At 44.1% G+C, this 20,019-nt stretch overlaps 1 protein-coding gene across 1 annotated transcript in view; it reads left to right on the plus strand.

Moving 5' to 3' along the window:
• Positions 1-20,019, plus strand: part of gfra4b (GDNF family receptor alpha 4b) — a 136,846-nt gene that overhangs the window by 108,776 nt on the left and 8,051 nt on the right. Inside the window, exons 4-5 of the mRNA XM_079839837.1 lie at positions 12,939-13,284; positions 16,383-16,492. Of these exons, the coding sequence (XP_079695963.1) occupies positions 12,939-13,284; positions 16,383-16,492 (456 nt within the window). The remainder of the gene's footprint in view (positions 1-12,938; positions 13,285-16,382; positions 16,493-20,019) is intronic.

A 20,019-nucleotide genomic window follows, 5' to 3' on the forward strand; every position in this document is an offset into this window, starting at 1 on the left:
TCCTCCTCGGGCAACCCTGCGCTAACCAACGCTATTAAAGGGATAGTTCACCCTGAAATGAAAATAAAGCCTTCTTTTTCTTACCCGGATGTTGTCCCAGTGCCCTATGTCCTATGACATTTAAAATACTGTTCCTGCACGCGCTCCTTCCTATTATGGCAGTGAATGGCGATCAGCTAAAACATTACAAAAAATAAACAAATGTATCACGCAACGATACAGGGAGACGCGCCCCATATGGAAAGTGTTCAGGGGCACACTATAAGGTTTTGCGAGAACGAACCCGTATTATTCATTCAAAACACTGAGCTCGGCCGTTATTCTGAGCGCGCTCCTCTGTGTACACTATGAGCCGTCAGCAGCCGCCGGAGCTCATGCCTACTATAATTACTCGCACTGTTGTCATTGCAAACAGGATAAGCACACACACACACACACACACACACACACATAACCATTTTGAGAAATCAAGCTCAATAGAAAAAAACGCGATTCTCGTCTTTTCTATAACGTATATGATAAGAAATAATACTAATAATATAACCTCCTTAAGTGAATATTGTGTACCGGTTGTCATGACAATATTGCACGAGGCTACTGCGGCTTGGAGTGCACACACACAGGAACACGCGCATTTGAACAACAGCTGGGTGAGTAATAGATGGCTTTATTTTCATTTCAGGGTGAACTAACATTATCCCACCTCGTCATAATCAGGTAAGTGATTGTAGTGTAATAACAAAGCCCTTGACCAAATTGCGAATTGTGGTGAACAACAACGTTACTGAAATTATTTTTCCCCCTCGTAGATAAATGTAGCTATACGCAAATTGCCCACGCTAGTAGCAGTCCTAATATGACTGCTGTTAATGCTGTTGTTAAACCGGGACTCATGTGAAACTCCATTCACCTTTGCAGCAAAGCAAGTGAAAATGCCAGCGGAGAAAGTCCCAAAACTAAAACTCATTATTGAATCAAAATGCAATTTTCCTCTGTGAAATGAGCCTGTGACATGTTGTGACTCCACCCCTCAAAGAATCGGAATCGAGAATCGAAAAGAACTGTAATCGAAACTAAGAATCGGAATCGGAATCAGAATCGTTCAAATCAAAACGATGCCCAACCCTTATTATATAAGACTAAATGTTAGCATTTACTCTCCCTTTCGAGTGCCATGGCAAAGCATGCAGGGAAATATTTCAGGTAAATTTAAGTTTGTCTAAATTAAAAGAAACAATGAAACAATTAAAGAGATATATCACCCAAAAATGAAAATTCTATCATTAATTCATCACCCTGATGTCATTCCAAAACCATAAGACCTTCATTCATCTTCAGAACACAAATGAAGATATGTTTGAGAAAAGCTCTCTGACCCCACATAGACAGCAATTTAACACTTTCAAGGCCCAGAAAGGTATAAAATATTGTTAAAATAGTCCATGTGACTCCAGTGGTTCACCCTTCAAGCGACAAGGATACTTTTTGTGTGCCAAAACAAACAAAAATAACTTTATTCAACAATTTCTTTCTAGCCTGTGTCAATCTCCTACGCAGTTTACTTTTTAAATAGTGCAGCGCATTTGAGAACTACGGCAGCCGATGCTGTTCACGTTAGCACCACAAAGCATGCGTGTGATGATGACGCAGGAGCTGCACTGTAATTAAAGACAGAATTTTCGTTTTTGGGTGAACGATCCCTTTAAAGTCCCTGTAAAGGCAATTCTGAGATTTGTTTCTAAACACATTATAAATATTAGAAATGTATTGCTGAAACACGTTAAAGACTGTGAACTGTGTACAACTGAATTGTTGAGTTACACCGTTAAACAGTTTTTCACCATTTCTGTGTTCAGGATTTTTGGAGCGTTTGAGAGCAGAGAATGCTGCTTATTTTTTCAAGATTTTGATTAGCTATTTTATTTACTTGGAGGATTTTTTATCATTCAAATTTGGCTGGGTGGTTAATAACAGTTTTTTCTGTGGTGTGACAAACTCGGAACACATATTTAATTTTGGCTTTACAGTGCCTTTAAGGTTACTTTAAAATGTGTCAGTTTTGTGAAGTCAAAAGAAAACGTCTCGGTCACGGATGTAACCCTCGTTCCCTGAGGAGGGAACGGAGACGTAACGTTAGTGACTAACGAATGGGGGTTTTGCTTAGAAGCCTATCATCTTCGAGCACTTTAGAAAACGCCAGTGGCGTGCCAATGCCATGGGCATGCGGAATTTGCATACGTAACTCCGCCTCACAGCGTGAGTATAAAAGGAAGTACGTGGCATTATCGCATTATGTTACCTGCTGAGGAGCCAAGACTGAACTCCTGCGTTCCAGGTAGCACAGCTGATGTGGCAACGGGACGTTACGTCTCCGTTCCCTCCTCAGGGAACGAGGGTTACATCCGTAACCGAGACGGTCACTACGACGTAACGTTAGTGACTAACGAATGGGGGTCCCAATATAATCCCGCCACTCAGCTGTCTTCCAGTGCCCTGCGTAAGTGTGAGTACCCTGCCGTAAGACTAGTACGGACGAAGGACTCCCACTTAACACAGGAATACCAAGGTACACTGGGAAGCATATTCCAGTGAGGAAATGCCAAGATGCCTACCCGTAGGGAGGACTTGAGAGAACACATATGACCCGCTAAGGGCTGCATATGGGAAAACTCTAGGGTACCAGCCGAAGGTGGATTTTTAACCCTAGGGGTGGCAGGGACTTGCCAAGGGAAAGACATCTGCTCAAGCGGAGGCTTACGGTGGAAATACACGTGTGGGGGTCGCCAGAGGGGATCCATGCACACAGGGCACCTGGCCAGACACGAGGGTCTGGGCTCGTTAGAGGGCAGACACACAGGTATCGACGTAACGGTGCTGGAGGAACTCAGGGCTCTCGGGGAGCTCACCTGAGGAATATATCGCACGTATCCAGTCCGTGGAGTGGAATGGCGAGCAAGCGAAGACACCTGAGCCCAGCCCATTACCGCCCCCTCGGGGGGGCGAGTACATAGTCGGACACTTGCTCCACTCGGAGATTGTAGAATCTGGCGAATGTGTTAGGTGTCGCCCAGCCTGCAGCTCTGCAAATGTCTGTTAGCGAGGCGCCATGCGCTAAAGCCCAAGAGGAGGCGACACTCGAACCCCAAGGGGACATGGTCGACCTTGCTGCTGGTAAGCCAAAACAATGGTACTCATAGTACTCGGCGACTTCAACATTCACCTGGACAAATCTTATGCTTCAGATTTCCACTCCCTCCTAGCTTCATTCGACCTCAAACGCCTCATCACGTCACATACCCACAAATCTGGTAACCGGCTGGACCTCATTTACACACGCAACTGCTCTACAGACAATATCTTGGTCAAACCTCTACACATCTCAGATCACTTTTTTATCACATTTAATCTTCAACTTACTACTCACACACCACCAGTTCCTCCACCAGTTACTTTCAGACGAAACCTGCGCTCACTCTCTCCTTCTCATCTTTCCTCTGCTGTCTCCTCCTCCCTTCCCTCATCCACACAATTCTCTTCTATGGATGTTAACACTGCAACTGACACTCTATACTCCACCTTAACTTCATGTCTAGACAATATCTGCCCTCTTTCTTTAAGGCCAGCACGAGCTACTCCCTCTAACCCTTGGTTATCTGATGTTATTCGTGAACATCGGACGACACTCAGGGCAGCAGAGAGGAAATGGCATAAATCAAATCACCCATCAGATCTAGCTAAGTATCAGTCTTTGCTCTCATCCTTCTCAAATGAAGTACACGCAGCTAAATATTCTTATTTCCAAAACAAAATCAGCAGCACCTCAAACTTACGCACACTATTCAGAACATTCAACTCCCTGCTCTGTCCTCCTCCTCCACCCCCCACCACCTCCCTATCTCCAGACGACTTTGCACAATTCTTCACAAACAAAACAACAACTATCAGCAATCAGTTCTCACCCCCACACACTGTGGATTTTAGATCAGCCACTTCCACGACCGAACATACTCTCTCCTCATTTTCCACACTCACTGAGGCCGAAGTATCTAAACTTCTCCTCTCCAGCCATCCTACCACCTGTCCTCTCAATCCCATTCCCTCACACCTCCTTCAAGCCATCTCTCCTACTCTCCTTCCTGCACTCACACACATCATCAACATATCGCTCTGCACTGGCACTTTCCCTACCACTTTCAAGCAGGCTCTGGTAACTCCACTGCTTAAGAAACCCACTTTAAACGCGTCACTCATAGATAACTACAGACCTGTCTCTCTCCTGCCATTCATAGCAAAAACTCTTGAACGAGTTGTTTTCAACCAGGTTTCATCCTTCCTCTCACAGAATAACCAGCTGGACTCGAACCAATCCGGTTTCAAAAGGGGCCACTCCACAGAGACTGCATTACTGTCGGTCACCGAAGCCCTGCGGATAGCTAAAGCTGAGTCCAAATCATCAGTCCTTGTCCTCCTTGATCTATCTGCTGCCTTTGACACGGTAAATCATCAAATTCTTCTGTCCACCCTCTCATCACTGGGCATCACAGGGACTCCGCTCCATTGGTTTGAATCTTATCTCACAGGTAGGTCCTTCAAGGTTGCCTGGAGAGGAGAGGAATCCCAAGCGCATCAACTGACCACGGGGGTTCCTCAGGGCTCAGTGCTTGGACCTCTCCTTTTCTCCATTTACACTACTTCATTAGGTCCCATCATACAGGCACATGGCTTCTCATATCACTGCTATGCTGATGACACTCAGCTCTACCTTTCATTCCAACCAGACGACCCCACAGTAGCTGCACGAATCTCCAGCTGTCTGGCTGACATCTCTGCATGGATGAGTAAAAATCACCTACAGCTCAACCTGGCAAAGACTGAGTTCCTCATCTTTCCTGCCAGTCCCACTATGCAACATGACTTCACCATCCAGCTAGGTGCATCCCTGATCTCCCCTTCAAAATCAGTCAGAAATCTTGGAGTTACATTTGATGACCAGTTGTCCTTCAGAGATCACATTGCTAAGACAGCTCGCTCTTGCAGGTTTGCGCTCTACAACATCAGGAAGATCAGACCATTCCTAACAGAACACGCAACACAGCTTCTTGTCCAGGCCCTGGTTATTTCTGGACTTGACTACTGCAATGCGCTTCTGGCTGGACTCCCCTCTTGTACGATCCAAACACTTCGAATGATCCAGAATGCAGCGGCATGTCTGGTCTTCAACGAGCCCAAAAGGACCCACGTCACACCACTCTTCATCTCTCTGCACTGGCTACCACTCGCTGCTCGCATCAAGTTTAAGTCGCTGACGCTTGCCTACAGAGCCACCACGCACTCAGCTCCTGCATACTTTGACTCGATTCTACGTCGTCACACCCCCACCAGAAGCCTTCGTTCAGCTAAGGAGCGAAGGCTTGTGGTACCATCACAGAGAGGCAAAAAATCCCTCTCCAGAACATTTTCATTCAACGTTCCCAGCTGGTGGAATGATCTGCCCACCGCCATCCGAAATGCGGATTCATTGACAACATTCAAAAGTCAACTAAAAACTCATCTCTTCCGTGAGCACTTAACTTTTTTTTTTTTAAAAAAAACCTTCCTTTCCTCTTTTCCTCCTCTTTCCCGCCCTACTCTAGCCTGTGCTACACTGAGAAATGTACACGGACCAAGTATTTCAGGCACTTGTTGCGCTCACTCGACTCTTCACAACCAATCGCTTATTGTACCCCCAAGTTGTAAGTCGCTTTGGATAAAAGCGTCTGCTAAATGCATAAATGTAAATGTAAATGTAATGGTGTCCACTATCCAGTGAGACAGCCTTTGCTTTGAGAGAGCCCTTCCCTTCGGCTCTCCACCATAACAGACAAAGGGCTGGTCTGAGGTCCTGAAACACTGCGTCCTGTCTACGCAAGCGCGGAGAGCGCGTACTGGACAGAGCAGTGCCAAGGCTGGGTCTGCCCCCTCCATGGGCAATGCTTGCAGGTTCACCACCTGGTCTTTGAACGGAGTGGTGGGAACCTTGGGCACATATCTAGGCCGGGGTCTCAGGATCACGTGAGAGTTAGCCGGCCCGAATTCCAGGCACGCTTCGTCAACCGAAAATGCCTGCAGGTCCCTGACCCTCTTGATGGAGGCCAATGCAGTCAGGATCGCTGTCTTCATTGACAAATATTTAAGATCCACTGACTGCAAAGGCTCAAAGGGAGGCCTCTGCAGAGCATCTAAGACTACTGAGAGGTCCCAAGAGGGTACGAGAGGAGAGCGAGGAGGATTCAGTCTCCTCACTCTCCTCAGGAACCTGATGATCAGGTCGTGCTGACTTACCTTTTTGTCCTCCAAAAGATTGTGGTGGGCAGATATTGCGGCCACATAAACTTTGAGGGTGGAGGGAGACAGCCTTCTGTGTCCGCAAACCTGCTCTCGAGAGTGGCCCAGTATAAACCAGTTGTCGAGGTAGTTCAGGATGCGAACCCCGTGCTGCCGTAGGGGCGCAAGGGCTGCCTCGGCAATCTTCGTAAAGACGCGAGGGGACAGAGATAGCCCGAATGGGAGGACCGCGTACTGATATGCCTGCCCCTTGAAAGCAAACCGTAGGAACGGTCTGTGTCGAGGAAGGATGGAGACATGAAAGTAGGCGTCCTTCAGGTCGATCGCTGCAAACCAAACGTGCGGATGAATGCATTCGAAAAGGCGTTTTGCAGTCAACATCTTGAACGGAAGCCTGTGAAGGGATCGGTTCAAGATGCGAAGGTCCAGGATTGGTCATAACCCACCGGTTTTCTTGGGTACAATGAAGTAGGGGCTGTAGAACTCACACTTCATTTCGGCCAGAGGGACAGGCTCGATCGCACCCTTCGCCAGCAGGGTGGCAACCTCCGCACGCATGACGGGGGAGTTGGCCCCAACCATGGTATGGCGGACTCCCCTGTAACGGGGAGGAGCCTGCGCGAACTGAATCGTGTAGCCGAGCCTGATGGTCCGCGCGACCCAGCGGGACAGCCCGTACCCAGGGTGGGGCAGCGAGGCAGCGTTACCGGCCCGGACATGGGAGGCTGTTGGGCGACCCGGTGTGGGGGCATGGTTAACGGCTGCGTCCTGACAGAGGAGACCAGGGAAGGACGTGCATTCCACTGGGGTCTGCTCTGAGAGGAGGCTGGCGACAGAGAGGGATGTGAGTGGCGGGACCCGGGGGTGGCGTGCACCGTCATCTTCGGTCTCTGGGTGCTCAGGGATGGGATTGTCAGTTCTTTCTTTCACCCCACATTGGGGTGAACAAAAGATTCTCCCCCGGCCCTCCACCGGGGGAAGGAGCGGCCCTGCTGCCGTCTCCTGGAAAGAGCTGCCCATCCCTGAGCTGTCCGCGTCAGGAGCGTCGCTTAGCCTGGCGTTTTTTGGTGGGCTGCGGGGCTGGAGCGGACTGGTTCGCCTTCCTGCGGTTACCTCTGCGCGGCCCGGGTGGCAAGCAAGCTGAGGCAACTGCGCGGGCGGTGGGGTGGAGGCAGCAGCTGACCGCCGGGGCAGTATGTGTTTTATGGCCTCAGTCTGCTTCTGGGCGGCCGAGAACTGTTGGGCGACGCTCTCGACCGCGCCAAATAGCCCATCCTGTGATATGGGAGCGTCGAGGAACCGGGTTCGCTCGCCGTCACGCATATCGGTCAGGGTGAGCCATAGGTGTCTCTCCTGGAGTACATTTGTGGACATCACCTGACCCAGGGAGCTTGCGGTCACCTTCGTCGCCTGGAGAGCGAGGTCGGTGGCGGCACGCAACTCATTGCTGAGTCCTGAGTCAGCTCCGTCCTCGTGCATGTCGCACAGCAACTGGGCTTGGTAAGCCTGAAGGGTTGCCATGGCATGCAGCGAAGCGGCGGCCTGCCCCGCAGCTCTATAGGTCTTCCCCACCAGGGACGACGAAAACCTGCAGGCCTTGGAGGGGTGCTTTGGGTCACCGCGCCAGGTTGAAGCACTCTGCGGACACAGTTGCATCGCAACAGAGCGTTCGACTGGGGGGACCCCAGTGTACCCTTTAGCCGCGGCTCCATCAAGGGCAGAGAAGGCGGAAGAGCTCGCCGAACGGTCACGGGAAGACAACGGGTTCTTCCAGGACCGCGCAATCTCTTCATGCACCTCGGAGAAGAAAGGTATTGGAGGAGTGGCTGGACGGGTGTCCGAGCGCGCCGCCCCCAAAAACCAATCATCCAACCGCGAACGCTCAGGTCGGGGCGGAGGGTTCCATTCCAACCCAAGCGCTGCGGCGGCCCGACAGAGCATGGCTGTCAACTCTGTGTCCGACTCGGGCAATGCTGGCACACCCGAAGGCGGCAGCACAGCCGAATCATCATCCTCAGATGACTCAAGCCCACCTTGTGATGCGGCGATAGACATTTCCTCGTCTTCCGCCGCGCCAAACGCCACAGTCGGGACAGCAGGAGCTGGCCCCGAAGTAGACGCCTGAACGCGGGGCGGGTCAGGTGCATGAGAGGGGGGTGTGGGTCGAGGCATGAGCGTCGGAGCTTTATTCAACACCGTCACCCTCAGATCACCCTGGCCACCAGCCAAAGTGCAGCCTCCGGTGGAGACCGCAGATTGGGGTGTGGCAGAGGGGACTCTCTGAGTCTTGATCGTAACACAGGGATGACCATGTTCCCGCAGTGAGAACATGAGTCATCCACGAGCGCTGCCTGAGCGTGCTGAAAGCCCAAACACACCAAACAGCGCTCGTGCCCATCAGAAGGCGAAAGAAATCTACCGCACCCAGAAGTGCACGGGCGAGACATCCTGAAAAGGACATGCCACGCGCAAGCTCTTTTTGTGAGAGGAAGCCTCGCAGTCAATGCCGAAGCGCCCAGGGAAACACACACCAGCTGTCTAGCAGACCACTGCGCAGATCAGCAGGCAGGAAGTATGCGATCACTGGAACGCGCCGTCACACCAACACCGACTGGAAAGCTGCTCGTCTCGAAGAAGCTGACAGAGACTCAGAAGGCTTGTTGAGGAGTGAAGAGGTAGGTACTCTTGGCTCCGAAAGCAGAAACATAATGCGATATTCCAGTTAAGCTAGTTTATCTATCATCTGAAAAAAAAGAAAAGAAAGATGTGCGTCATATTACATGCCTGTACTTTTCAACACTCACGTAAGAAGCACCTAATTGCTCTTTAAGAAGCAACCACAAGAAAGAGCAAAGTAAAGTATAGCTTTAACCAAGGCTTATTAATACTTTATGCTATTATTTTGAAAAAATCAAATCTGTAAGAAGTTCGATGTCAGTCTTCCAGCGGGATTAGGCCCTACATACCTCCTAGTCTCCAGCAGCCATTTCTAAAGAGAATGTAAGCTTGTTACGAGTTCTCATTACAGCACACTTAATTTAGTCATCCTCAGTCCTTGGCTCCAGTTTCTTGATGTATTTGTTTACATCCACTGGTGTATTGAAGACAATGGTGCGGTCATCGTTGGTCAACAGAAGCCGTGTGGGGTATATTACCCGGTGCTTGTCCAATCCGAGTTCCCGTAATCGCTTTCTCACGCCGTCGTAGCTCCTCTGTTGCTTATACACCTCCGTTGGCAGGTCAGGAAGAAATCTTATTTTGTTGTTTTGGTACATCACCTCTTTCTGTATCCTCGCAGCTTTCAATATGTTTTCTCTGTCCTTGTAGTTTAAACACTTGATGATGATGGTTCTCGGATACGTGGTGGAACTTTGACTCGCTGTTATCTGGTGCGCTCTCTCCAAAACCGGTGGCGTTACCTTCAGAGTATCCGCTATCCACTTTTCCATAAAGGAACAGGTGTCGTTGCTTTCTACTTTCTCGGGCATGCCCTGTACACGCAGATTATTACGTCTACTCCTCCCTTCTAAGTCTTCTAAGTCTTCGACTTTGCTGTTGCTTTGACTTGCTCTCAAGTTTTTCGATAGTTTTTTTCAGGGTTTGTATCTCGTCTTCTGCCGTAGATATCCGCATTTCGGCCTCCATGATACGCCCACTACAGTCTTTCACGTCCGTTTGAACAATTCTTATTTCCGTCAATACACCGTCAATTTTTGTGTTAAAGTCTTGTTTGAATGAGGTTATAGCAAGCATGTGGTCCTTTGATGAGGGGTTATCCATGTTTATGACTTGTTCAGCGTCCGTGGAGACATTCGTTAGTCACTAACGTTACGTCGTAGTGACTGAACGAAAGGGAAAGAAAGTTCTAAATGCTCAATTTATTTAAATTTGAGTTTTCCCTACTCAAATTAATTATTTTGAGCATTAGGGTTTACAGTGAAAAAACAAAAATACCTAAAATCTGATCACACTGAAAACACTGATATAATTAACCTAATGTAACATCAAGCACTTTTAAATCTCAATAGAACCATATAGCAACAGAAGACTGATCCAGCCAAAATTGGTCTTGGTAAGCAGAACATAAGGTGCTGCAGAGAACCATGAAGTCTGATGTTTTGATGTATCCGACTCAAATCCATTTAGCTGTTTGTAGGCTGAACAGCAAAAAGCCTCACAGAGATTGGCTGTCAGCCCACATTCTTCACCTCTCATTTAAATACAAAGTTTCTCACTTTTTTTGATGCTTTCACCATTTGCTCCTCTCCATTGTCAGTCCCACAACACCTTGTGAATTGAAAACAGCCGCTCATCTCTCCTCTCACTCTGCACTGCTGTATGATGCACCTCATAAGTCAAAATGTCATAATGGACATGCAGTTTCACATCCTCTTTTCATCCTCTTGTCATATGTATATTGCCTTTGTGCTGACACTTAAGTCAACTATGGCAACATATGTAGCCAAAACCATGACCTGTGTTACTTCAGACTGGACGAGATGGGACTAATCTCCAAGACCATAATTTCAGGATCTTGGTCTTACTGTGCTTTCACACTAGCAATTTTGGTGCACACCCAGGTTGAGCAGTGTTTTCCAAACTCCTGAGTCCGCTTCAGAAAGTGTGTAGTTTTGGTTTGAACATTGGGGAATTGAAGTGTGGGTGATGTCCCCATTTTCTGGGGACAGTCCCAATTTTTGGTGTTCTGTCCCCGACTGGAGCTGTCCCCGGAAATGCGCCTGTTTTTACAGCTCATTCAAAGCAACCTGCAAATACATTGCAAAAAGCCTGACCAACACAGCTATAGGAGCAATAGTATAGTGATTATTTTCACCAACAGATGACGCTGCGAGCTACGCTGACTCTACTTCATAAAGAATGTGACCTATGACAGCAGAGCGGCATTATCGTCAAATATCAAAATAAACATCATTATCGCTTTCAAGGTAGTCATATTCTAACTATTCATGTTAAACTAAAGTAATACTGTTTGTATGTGCTTTATAACAGGACCTCGACAGGGTTCAGGATTGTTTTGCACAATTTTAAACGTTCCAAAAAGTTCTGCAGTCATAACGCAGTCATTTTCACACATCTTTGCTATATAAAAAACTAAACAATTTCACTTGCAACAAATACACAATACAAGCCAGGATAGTAGTCATTTTCAAGCACAAACGTAACACAACTTTTGAAGATAAAAAAGTTGTAATTTCTGTATACAGTATAAACAGCTTGTGATAATGAAAATATGAAATACAATTATAAAATGTTAAAATATTTGTTAAATTGTTGTATTTATCATATCATATTTGTTGTTTTATTTTTGTAATGTGTTTTTGTTGTCTTGTTATAATATTGGTTTAAACTGCTTGTTATTTACAATGGTTACTAACTGATTTCAATGTGTGAATTATTATTATTATTTATTTTTTTGGGTGCTCTGTATTGTATTAAAACCAGACCAAAAATCCTAATAATCAAACTAAATCATAATAATTATTAATGTTAATAATAATATAGGGAACCCACAACAATTAAATATTAATAGATAATAACAAATGAGATTTCAGTGATATTTTGACCACTCAGAAAGGAAATGTCCCTAGTTTTAGACGCATATTAGACACAAGTGCTGTTCTGTGCAGATGCTTTTGGAACAAAACCAAGTGTTCAAAATCCAAAGTATAAAAGTGAGGCAAGCAACTTGCAGCCTTCTCCTGCTTTGTCATTACATCAACAGGGATAAACAGCTGCCACTTTAATGAGAGACAGAAATGTACTGCGGTTTGGACCCAAATATACCATGTGAACACAAACTAGCAGGGAGTGGGGGGAGTAATCGAACTCAGACCAAGCAATTGAATTAAGTGTGAAACCACCCTTAGACTTGATTCAGATTTGAGACCGATTCCATAATTACACTGACTGAATCATTTAGACCCTCTTTAGGTCTAAGTGTTGTCTTGGACTTGACCCTCTTCTTGTCTAGGTCTTGACTCTGACTCTACCTACTCTAGTCTCGACTACAACCAGGGCCATCGCTAGAGGGGAGAAAGGTGGTGACTATTCTGCTTTCTGGGGGCCACCAGATGATTTCCGTAACATAACTGGAACATGATTTCAACCAAGGGGGACCCATACCCATACCCTCCCCCGTCCTCCCCCACCAGAACATGATTTCAATTAAGGAGGGCCTACAGCTAAAAATTGTAGTGGGGCCCCAGATTCCCTAGCGATGGCCCGAACACTGCCTTTGATTTCATATTCTTTAACCTTTGATGGCATAAAGTCTGGTCCACATTGCAACCTGTTCTGGCCAATAACCACCCATTTAGACAGGTATCGACTCTTTGACTGACACGTAAAACAACCAACCCAATTTTATTTTGTTTTAGGTGGTGCTTAGGAGCAAGTCTATCTGAAATGTGGCAAAATTAATTTATTCTCCGACTGGCTGTACAGAAAACCATTTTTGTCATCAGCATTTTGGTTGATCCAATGAGGCTGAGACTAACTGGATATTGACTACACTGTGTGACCAAACTGACCAGATTTTATCACTTCAGTTAGTCATAAAGTTTGGATTTGTGAAACATCTTAATTCTCCACAGATTCAGAAGTCGGTATGACAACAGCGAACCGCTGCCTGGATGCGGCCAAAGCTTGCAACATCGACGATGTGTGCCAGAAACTACGTACTGAGTATGTGTCAACATGCATCAAGCCATCCACCAAGTCGGGTTTGTGTAACCAATCAAGGTGCAACAAGGCCTTGCGACGGTTCTTCGACCGGGTGCCTCCGGAGTACACCCACGAGCTGCTGTTCTGCCCTTGCAGCGACATGGCCTGTTCGGAGAGACGCCGACAGACCATCGTGCCCAGCTGCTCCTATGAGGGAGAAGATAAACCCAGCTGCCTCTCCCAGATGAGGATCTGTAAGGCCGACTATATTTGCAGGTCAGTTTCAACAGCCTCCTCTCTGTGGGCTTGGACAGCCACGTACCATGTGGGAGGCAGAATTAAAAAACTCACCTTGCCTGCACTCTTTTCTCAGGGTAAAGAAAGCCTTGATTTCTCTATAGAAAAGAGAGTACTCACTTACTGCCGATAAGAAAAGAGCTTTTCTTCACATTCCTTGTAATCCATGTCTGAATGAATGGCCATTGGACAGACAAATTAAAGCTATGAGACCAGGGGCGATTCTAGGATTTTCATTTTAGGGGGGCTCAGCCCCTAGTGAGGGTATGAAAACACTTTAGTTTAGGGTCCAATTCTCACTATTAACTAGCTTATTGGTATGCATATTAGGATATTGGCCGTTTACTATTACTTATACTTATAAAGCAAATATTAATGCCTTATTCTGCATGACCATATTGTACATCCCTTAATCATACAATGTAGGCAGGTTTATAATCACTGAGATCCCAAATGTGAGGTAGTTAGGGGGGTTGGGGAGCATGCTCCCCCGAGAAAATGTTTATTTCTATGATCTACATATGTGCATTTTAAGATGTTCTGAAGGCCAAAAAATTAGATAACAACAGCTTGAAAACCATGTCAGTGGGCAGATATGACTGATATAGTTTTTCCATTTTCGTCAGTGAAGAAAGTAATCATGTTTAACTGATATTTATATGTTTTATGAATCATTTTCGTAGACACGTTCATTTACTGAAGGCTACCAGGAAAGCTAGGTAACTAGGTAAACTAGTAACTAGCCTAGTTTATTAAATTAATTCACAATATGCACACATTCATTACTAATCTTATGCCAAATACTGGCTGAAAAAAGCTGAGCTTTTTTAATTTACTGAAGGCTACAAATGGAATTATATTAATTTAGAATATGCACACATTCATTATTAATCTGCCTAATCTGAAGAAAACAGCTTTGATAATATTTCTTCTTTGTTAATTACATTATAAATATCATTACATAGGCCCATTTCAATTCAAAATGGTGAAATTAGACAAAAGTTTGTTAATTTGCTTGAATATTTTTGTCATTTGTTTATCATTTCTGACTTAAAAAACACAGCTGTCAAATATGAAATGTTTAGTTTAGCTATTTCTTAAAGTCTATGGTTTAGCTACTTACATATCTAAGATTGCTCAAATTCACGCTCAGCCTCAGCAGCTTCTGTGTGAACATAAAGCCCACCTACTCTGATTTGATTGGTTTTCTCAAATATTTTACATTGACGAGCGGTGACCGACCAATGAGGCTCAGATCAACGCACACACCTCTGCTTCTGACGTGCGTTCTGCTCGGCGTCGCTGCAAATTGAAGAACACGTTGATTAACGCCGACTAAAAGACGGGACGAAGCCATAGCCTCCCACCAGTTTAATATGTTTTAAAGGTTAATCACACGTCTGGGCTGCAACCGCCCTAAAAAGGGCCTAGTGACATCCATGTATGAGACCCTGAAATGTTTTAGAAGTTTGGCTGGTAAAACTGTGCCACAATTTCACATTAAATAAATAGCAGTGCAAGTTAGATGAAGTCAGACTCAATTGCTCATTGAGGGCCTTCATCAAGACTTTATTGGTATATTGATCCTCAGATAGTGTACAGCAGTGTCACATGCATTGCTGTTCAGTCTATTATTATAAATAACAGAGAGAAAAGTATCAGTTGATGATTAATTGGCATTAACTTTTTCCACACCAGCGTTTGTTTTGTGTGGGTTTTTTTAAGTTGTCAGCCACCACCAGCATTTTTGATCACCCCCAGAATATTTTGTTATAATATCTGAACATGTAATATAGCAAAAGAACAGAGCCTTGCTTTTAAACTAGTTTTATTCTAGCTTAAAGGATTAGTTCACTTTAAAATGAAATTACCCCATGATTTACTCACCCTCAAGCCATCTTTGGTGTATATGACCTTCTTTTTTCTGATTAACAAAATCAGAGTTATATTAATACATATCCTGATGCTTCCAAGCTTTATAATGGCAGTGCATTTAAAGTTTAAAGCAAAAAAAAAATCCATATAGAAAAATATCCATATTTAAAACTTTATAAAGTAAAATATCTTGCTTCCGCCAGACCGCTTTCTGTATTCAACTTACGGAAAAAGCGTAACTAGCTAGCGATGTATGTCGTTGAATGTAGCGTAAGTGTTTTGAACTGCGAGAGGCGTTACCCTTTCTTAGTTGAATACGGAAGGCGGTCTGGCGTAAACTAGATATTTTACTTTATAAAGTTTTAAATATGGATATTTCTTCTTACAAAAACCCATCGATTTGATTCAGAACGTCTATAATGGATGGATGGAAGTTTTTGTCAAAGAATACATTTAGAACAATGATCAAAACATAGATGGAGTAGATTGAGTCCATCAACACCCCCGAAGCTTTACAGTCCTGTAGCTCGTCCTTGGTCGGCACTTCATTCAGTAACCTTAAGCAGTTTTATATTTATATGCTGTTTAATGTTGATTATACATATGCATCTGTTTAAATATGTTATCGATTGATGCTTCTTCTTTACGTCTTTTGATCAGGAGATTCAATACTCTTTCAGAAAATGTGTCATAACGCCCCCTAGCATATAACAGTGAAAACACGGAAAGCTGGAAATTTCCATCAATGGAGGGAGAAGACAGGAAATAAACAGTTCAGCTTTGAAAAATAATATTTGAGGTAGCATTTTATTCTTCCAATAACTGATTAACTGACTCAGATGCCTTAGTGAATGATGTCAAGAAAAACAGCACGCTATGATTATGATGATGACTATTTATCAAATTCATTGTCACAATGTTGGCATTTAAACCAGTTGGTTGGTCGCAGGTCTTTTCTGGCAGTGTCATTGAAAAAAGGGAAAACAATGCTAACTGTAAAATTGTGAATGATTTAACAATCAAAACATAAAGTGAGGGGAAAATAATTGAATCTAAAAATGTATTGTGAAGTGAAACCAGTTGAGAAGCAGATTGAGACCATGTCGGTGATCCTCTCTATGAGTATGTCTGACACACTTATTAGGACGCTTCTGTCTACTTGGCTGCTGTCCATACATATAACAGTTGTTCTTGTTCTTCAGGTCTCGTTTGGCCCAGTTTCAGTACGACTGCCAGCCAGAAGAGCAGTCTGCCACCGGCTGCAAGCAGGGAAACTATGCAGCATGTCTTATTGCTTATACTGGACTGATAGGTAAGTAGTTTAAACATGTGTTAGATAATTGTTCTGCAAACAAGTATAGTAAAGGATGATCATGTTTCTTTCTCATGTCCATTAAAACAGAGCAAGGCTGATGTAATTAATTTAGAGAGTAATACCTTTGTTATTCCCTTGCTCAAATAAAGACAGCTGTGAGTCTGTGGTGAGAGACTATAAAACTACCCAGGCACTTTCAAAGTCATGGAGAGATTGATTTCATTTCCCAATAAAACATATTGAAAGCAATATTTTTTACGAGGTTTTTTGTTACGTAAACCCATTTTGTTTGTTTAGTTCTGCTTCACGCTCATTTGATACATATTGAGCAAACATAATCCCCTTTGAATAAATGTCTCTTTTAAACAGAAATGTTTTATTTGACAAACATACTTTTGACAGGAAATTTGATTTTGAAATGCATATAATACCTATTAAGTAAAGTTTTGCCTTTACTTGACCTTGGCGATCCCGGGCCTGTCTGTCAGTCTGTCAATAGTTCTATCTATCTACACTATATTGCCAAAAGTTTTGGGAGGTCTGCCTTTACATGCACATGAACTTTAATGACATCCTATTCTTAATCTGTAAGGTTTAATATGGAGTTGGCCCACCCTTTGCAGCTATAACAGCTTCAACTCTTCTGGGAAGGCTTTCCACAAGGTTTAGGTGTGTGTTTATGGGAATTTTTGACCATTTTTTCTAGAAGCGCATTTGTGAGGTCAGGCACTGATGTTGGACGAGAAGGCCTGGCTCACAGTGTCCGCTCTAATTCATCCCAAAGGTGTTCTATCAGGTTGAGGTCAGGACTCTGTGCAGGCCAGTCAAGTTCCTCCACACCAAACTCGCTCATTCATATCTTTATGGACCTTGCTTTGTGCACTGGTGCGCAGTCATATTTGAACAGAAAGGGGTCATCTCCAAAGTGTTCCCACAAAGTTGGAAGAATGAATTGTCCAAAATGTCTTGGTATGCTGAAGCATTAACATTTCCTTTCACTGGAACTAAGGGGCCAAGCCCAACCCCTGAAAAACAACCCTAGACCATAATCCCCCCTCCACCAAACTTTACAATTGGCACAATGCAGTGAGGCAAGTTCTCCTGGCAACCTCCAAACCCAGACTTGTCCATCGGATTGCCAGACAGAGAAGCGTGATTGGTCACTCCAGAGAACACGTCTCCACTGCTCTAGAGTCCAATGGCGGCGTGCTTTACCCCACTGCATCCAACGCTTTGCATTGCACTTGGTGATGTAAGGCTTGGATGCAGCTGCTCAGCCATGGAAACCCATTCCATGACGCTCTCTACGCACTGTTCTTGAGCTAATCTGAAGGCCACACGAAGTTTGGAGGTTGGAGCTATTGACTCTGCAGAAAGTTTCCGACTTCTGTGCACTGTGCGCCTCAGCATGCGCTGACCCCGCTCTGTGATTTTAAATGGCCTACCACTTCGTGGCTGAATTGCTGATGTTCCCAATTGCTTCCATTTTGTTATAATAAAACTAACAGCTGACAGTGGAATATTTAAGAGTGAGGCAATTTCACAAATGGCACAAATTTGCATAAGTGGCAACTGTGTGTCTATCTGTATTTTACTTGTTTATTGAGTTATTTATTTATTTCAAATTATTGTGAAGTTATGAAGTTATTTATAATAATTATCTTCCAATTTCCTATAATTTATCCTGCATAGGAATGCTATTTTGTTTTTTTTTAAACTGAGCCAGACAATGTTTACTTCTTTGTTAATGGAATAAAACACTTATTTTATTATTTCAACTATTTAACCCAGTCTTTAAACTAATTGCTGGAGGTTTGTCAGTTTGTAAATGCATTAACACCATAGACTTAGACTCCCTGTGTTCTACTGCCGGTTACATTTGTGACCAGACATAAAACCAATTTTTTCATGGACTTTTCAATATTTTTATTTTACTTAATTGACATACAAATGCACATATGTGATCTCTTGGGAATATTTGGGATTAAATGGGTTAATATGTATTAGAAAAATAATATAATACACATTATTTTATATAATATATATACAGATTTTTTTTTCATATACATACACTGATGTATATACATCTCCTAACAAGGCTACATATGAAGGTCTGGGTAAATTGGATGGCAAGCAAACAATCAGTTCTTGTTATCAATATGTTGGATGCAGAAGAAATGCAGGAATAAAGATCTGAGCGACTTTGACAAGGGCCAAACTGTTATGGTCCGAGGAGGGACAAACCAAAAACCGGTGACAGGGTGTTTGACACCCAAGGCTCATTGATGCAGGAGGTCAAAGAAGGCTATCCAGTCTGATCCGAGCCAACAGAAGGTCTACTGTGGCTGTGCTGTGTATGAGGCTGACTCTGTCCACTTTCTAAGGTAGACAGGGGTCGTAATACAGATCGTAGAGTGCCTATTATGACCCCTGTCCACCTTAGAAAGTGCCTACTAATGGGCACACAAGTGTCAGAACTGGACCTGGCCTGATGAGTCCCATTTCCTTTTATTTCACATTGACGGCAGTGCTCTGTTTACCTGGGGAAGTGATGGCACCAGGATGCACTGTGGGATACTGACAAGCAAGTGGAGGGAGTGTGATGCCCTAGGCAATGTTCTGCTGGGAAACCCTGGATCCTGCCCTTAAATATAATTAAGCTGAGATAAATCAATGGAAGTCTGTGCAATGTCCTCACTAATATACTGTAGTGAAACAAACGTGTGTCAGGCATCCCACAAGGATAGCACTACCAGAAATCTTTGATCTTGTGGGGACATTTTTGGGTCCCCATGAGGAACACAGCTAATAAATCATACTAAATGAATGTACAGTTTGTACAGTAGGGTACAACTGCGGGGGGAAAGGCGCCTTTGATTTTATTTTCCTCTAAACCACAGATGGCACAAAAACTTGCTGCATCACTTTCCAAAACATCCGCTTTTTAAGATGCACATGGAAATATGTCTGATCTTTGTGGGTAGAAATGCAAAGTTGATTCTGCACGTTTTTTTAAAAATGTTGTATATTTAAGTAGCAAATGAGAATCAATAAAATTAATGTTTATATTTTGAGACAAATATCTTCCTAATGATTTTCAGTTTTGTTCAAAGTAATTAAAGCAACATTTTTTCAATAGCAGAAGAATATGTAAAAGTATGGTATTTGGGGTAAAAGGCACTCCTTTTAAAAACCCCTTTGCGAAAGACACAATAATTAACATGATAATAAACAGCCGGCTGACTTTTCCATCTTTTGACATGACATGGTTATATTCAGATGATAAATATCATATATTAAAGCTGCAGTCTGTAACTTTTTTCAGCCAGAGCTACTTCTCTCTGATTATGTCTATGACAAGTCACGCAGGGACTGTGCTCCTCCACAGCGGTTACTGCAAAAAAATGCTTTTCTTACTTAGTATTTTTGTCTTGTTTTCAGTCCAAATGTCTACAAAATCTTACATTAAGAAGCATTTACTAGACAAGCTAAAGTTTTTGTCTTGTTTTGGGGGAAAATAACTT

The sequence above is a fragment of the Gobio gobio genome (assembly GCF_949357685.1).
Source record: "Gobio gobio genome assembly, chromosome: 16".
NCBI classification, from domain to species: domain Eukaryota; kingdom Metazoa; phylum Chordata; class Actinopteri; order Cypriniformes; family Gobionidae; genus Gobio; species Gobio gobio.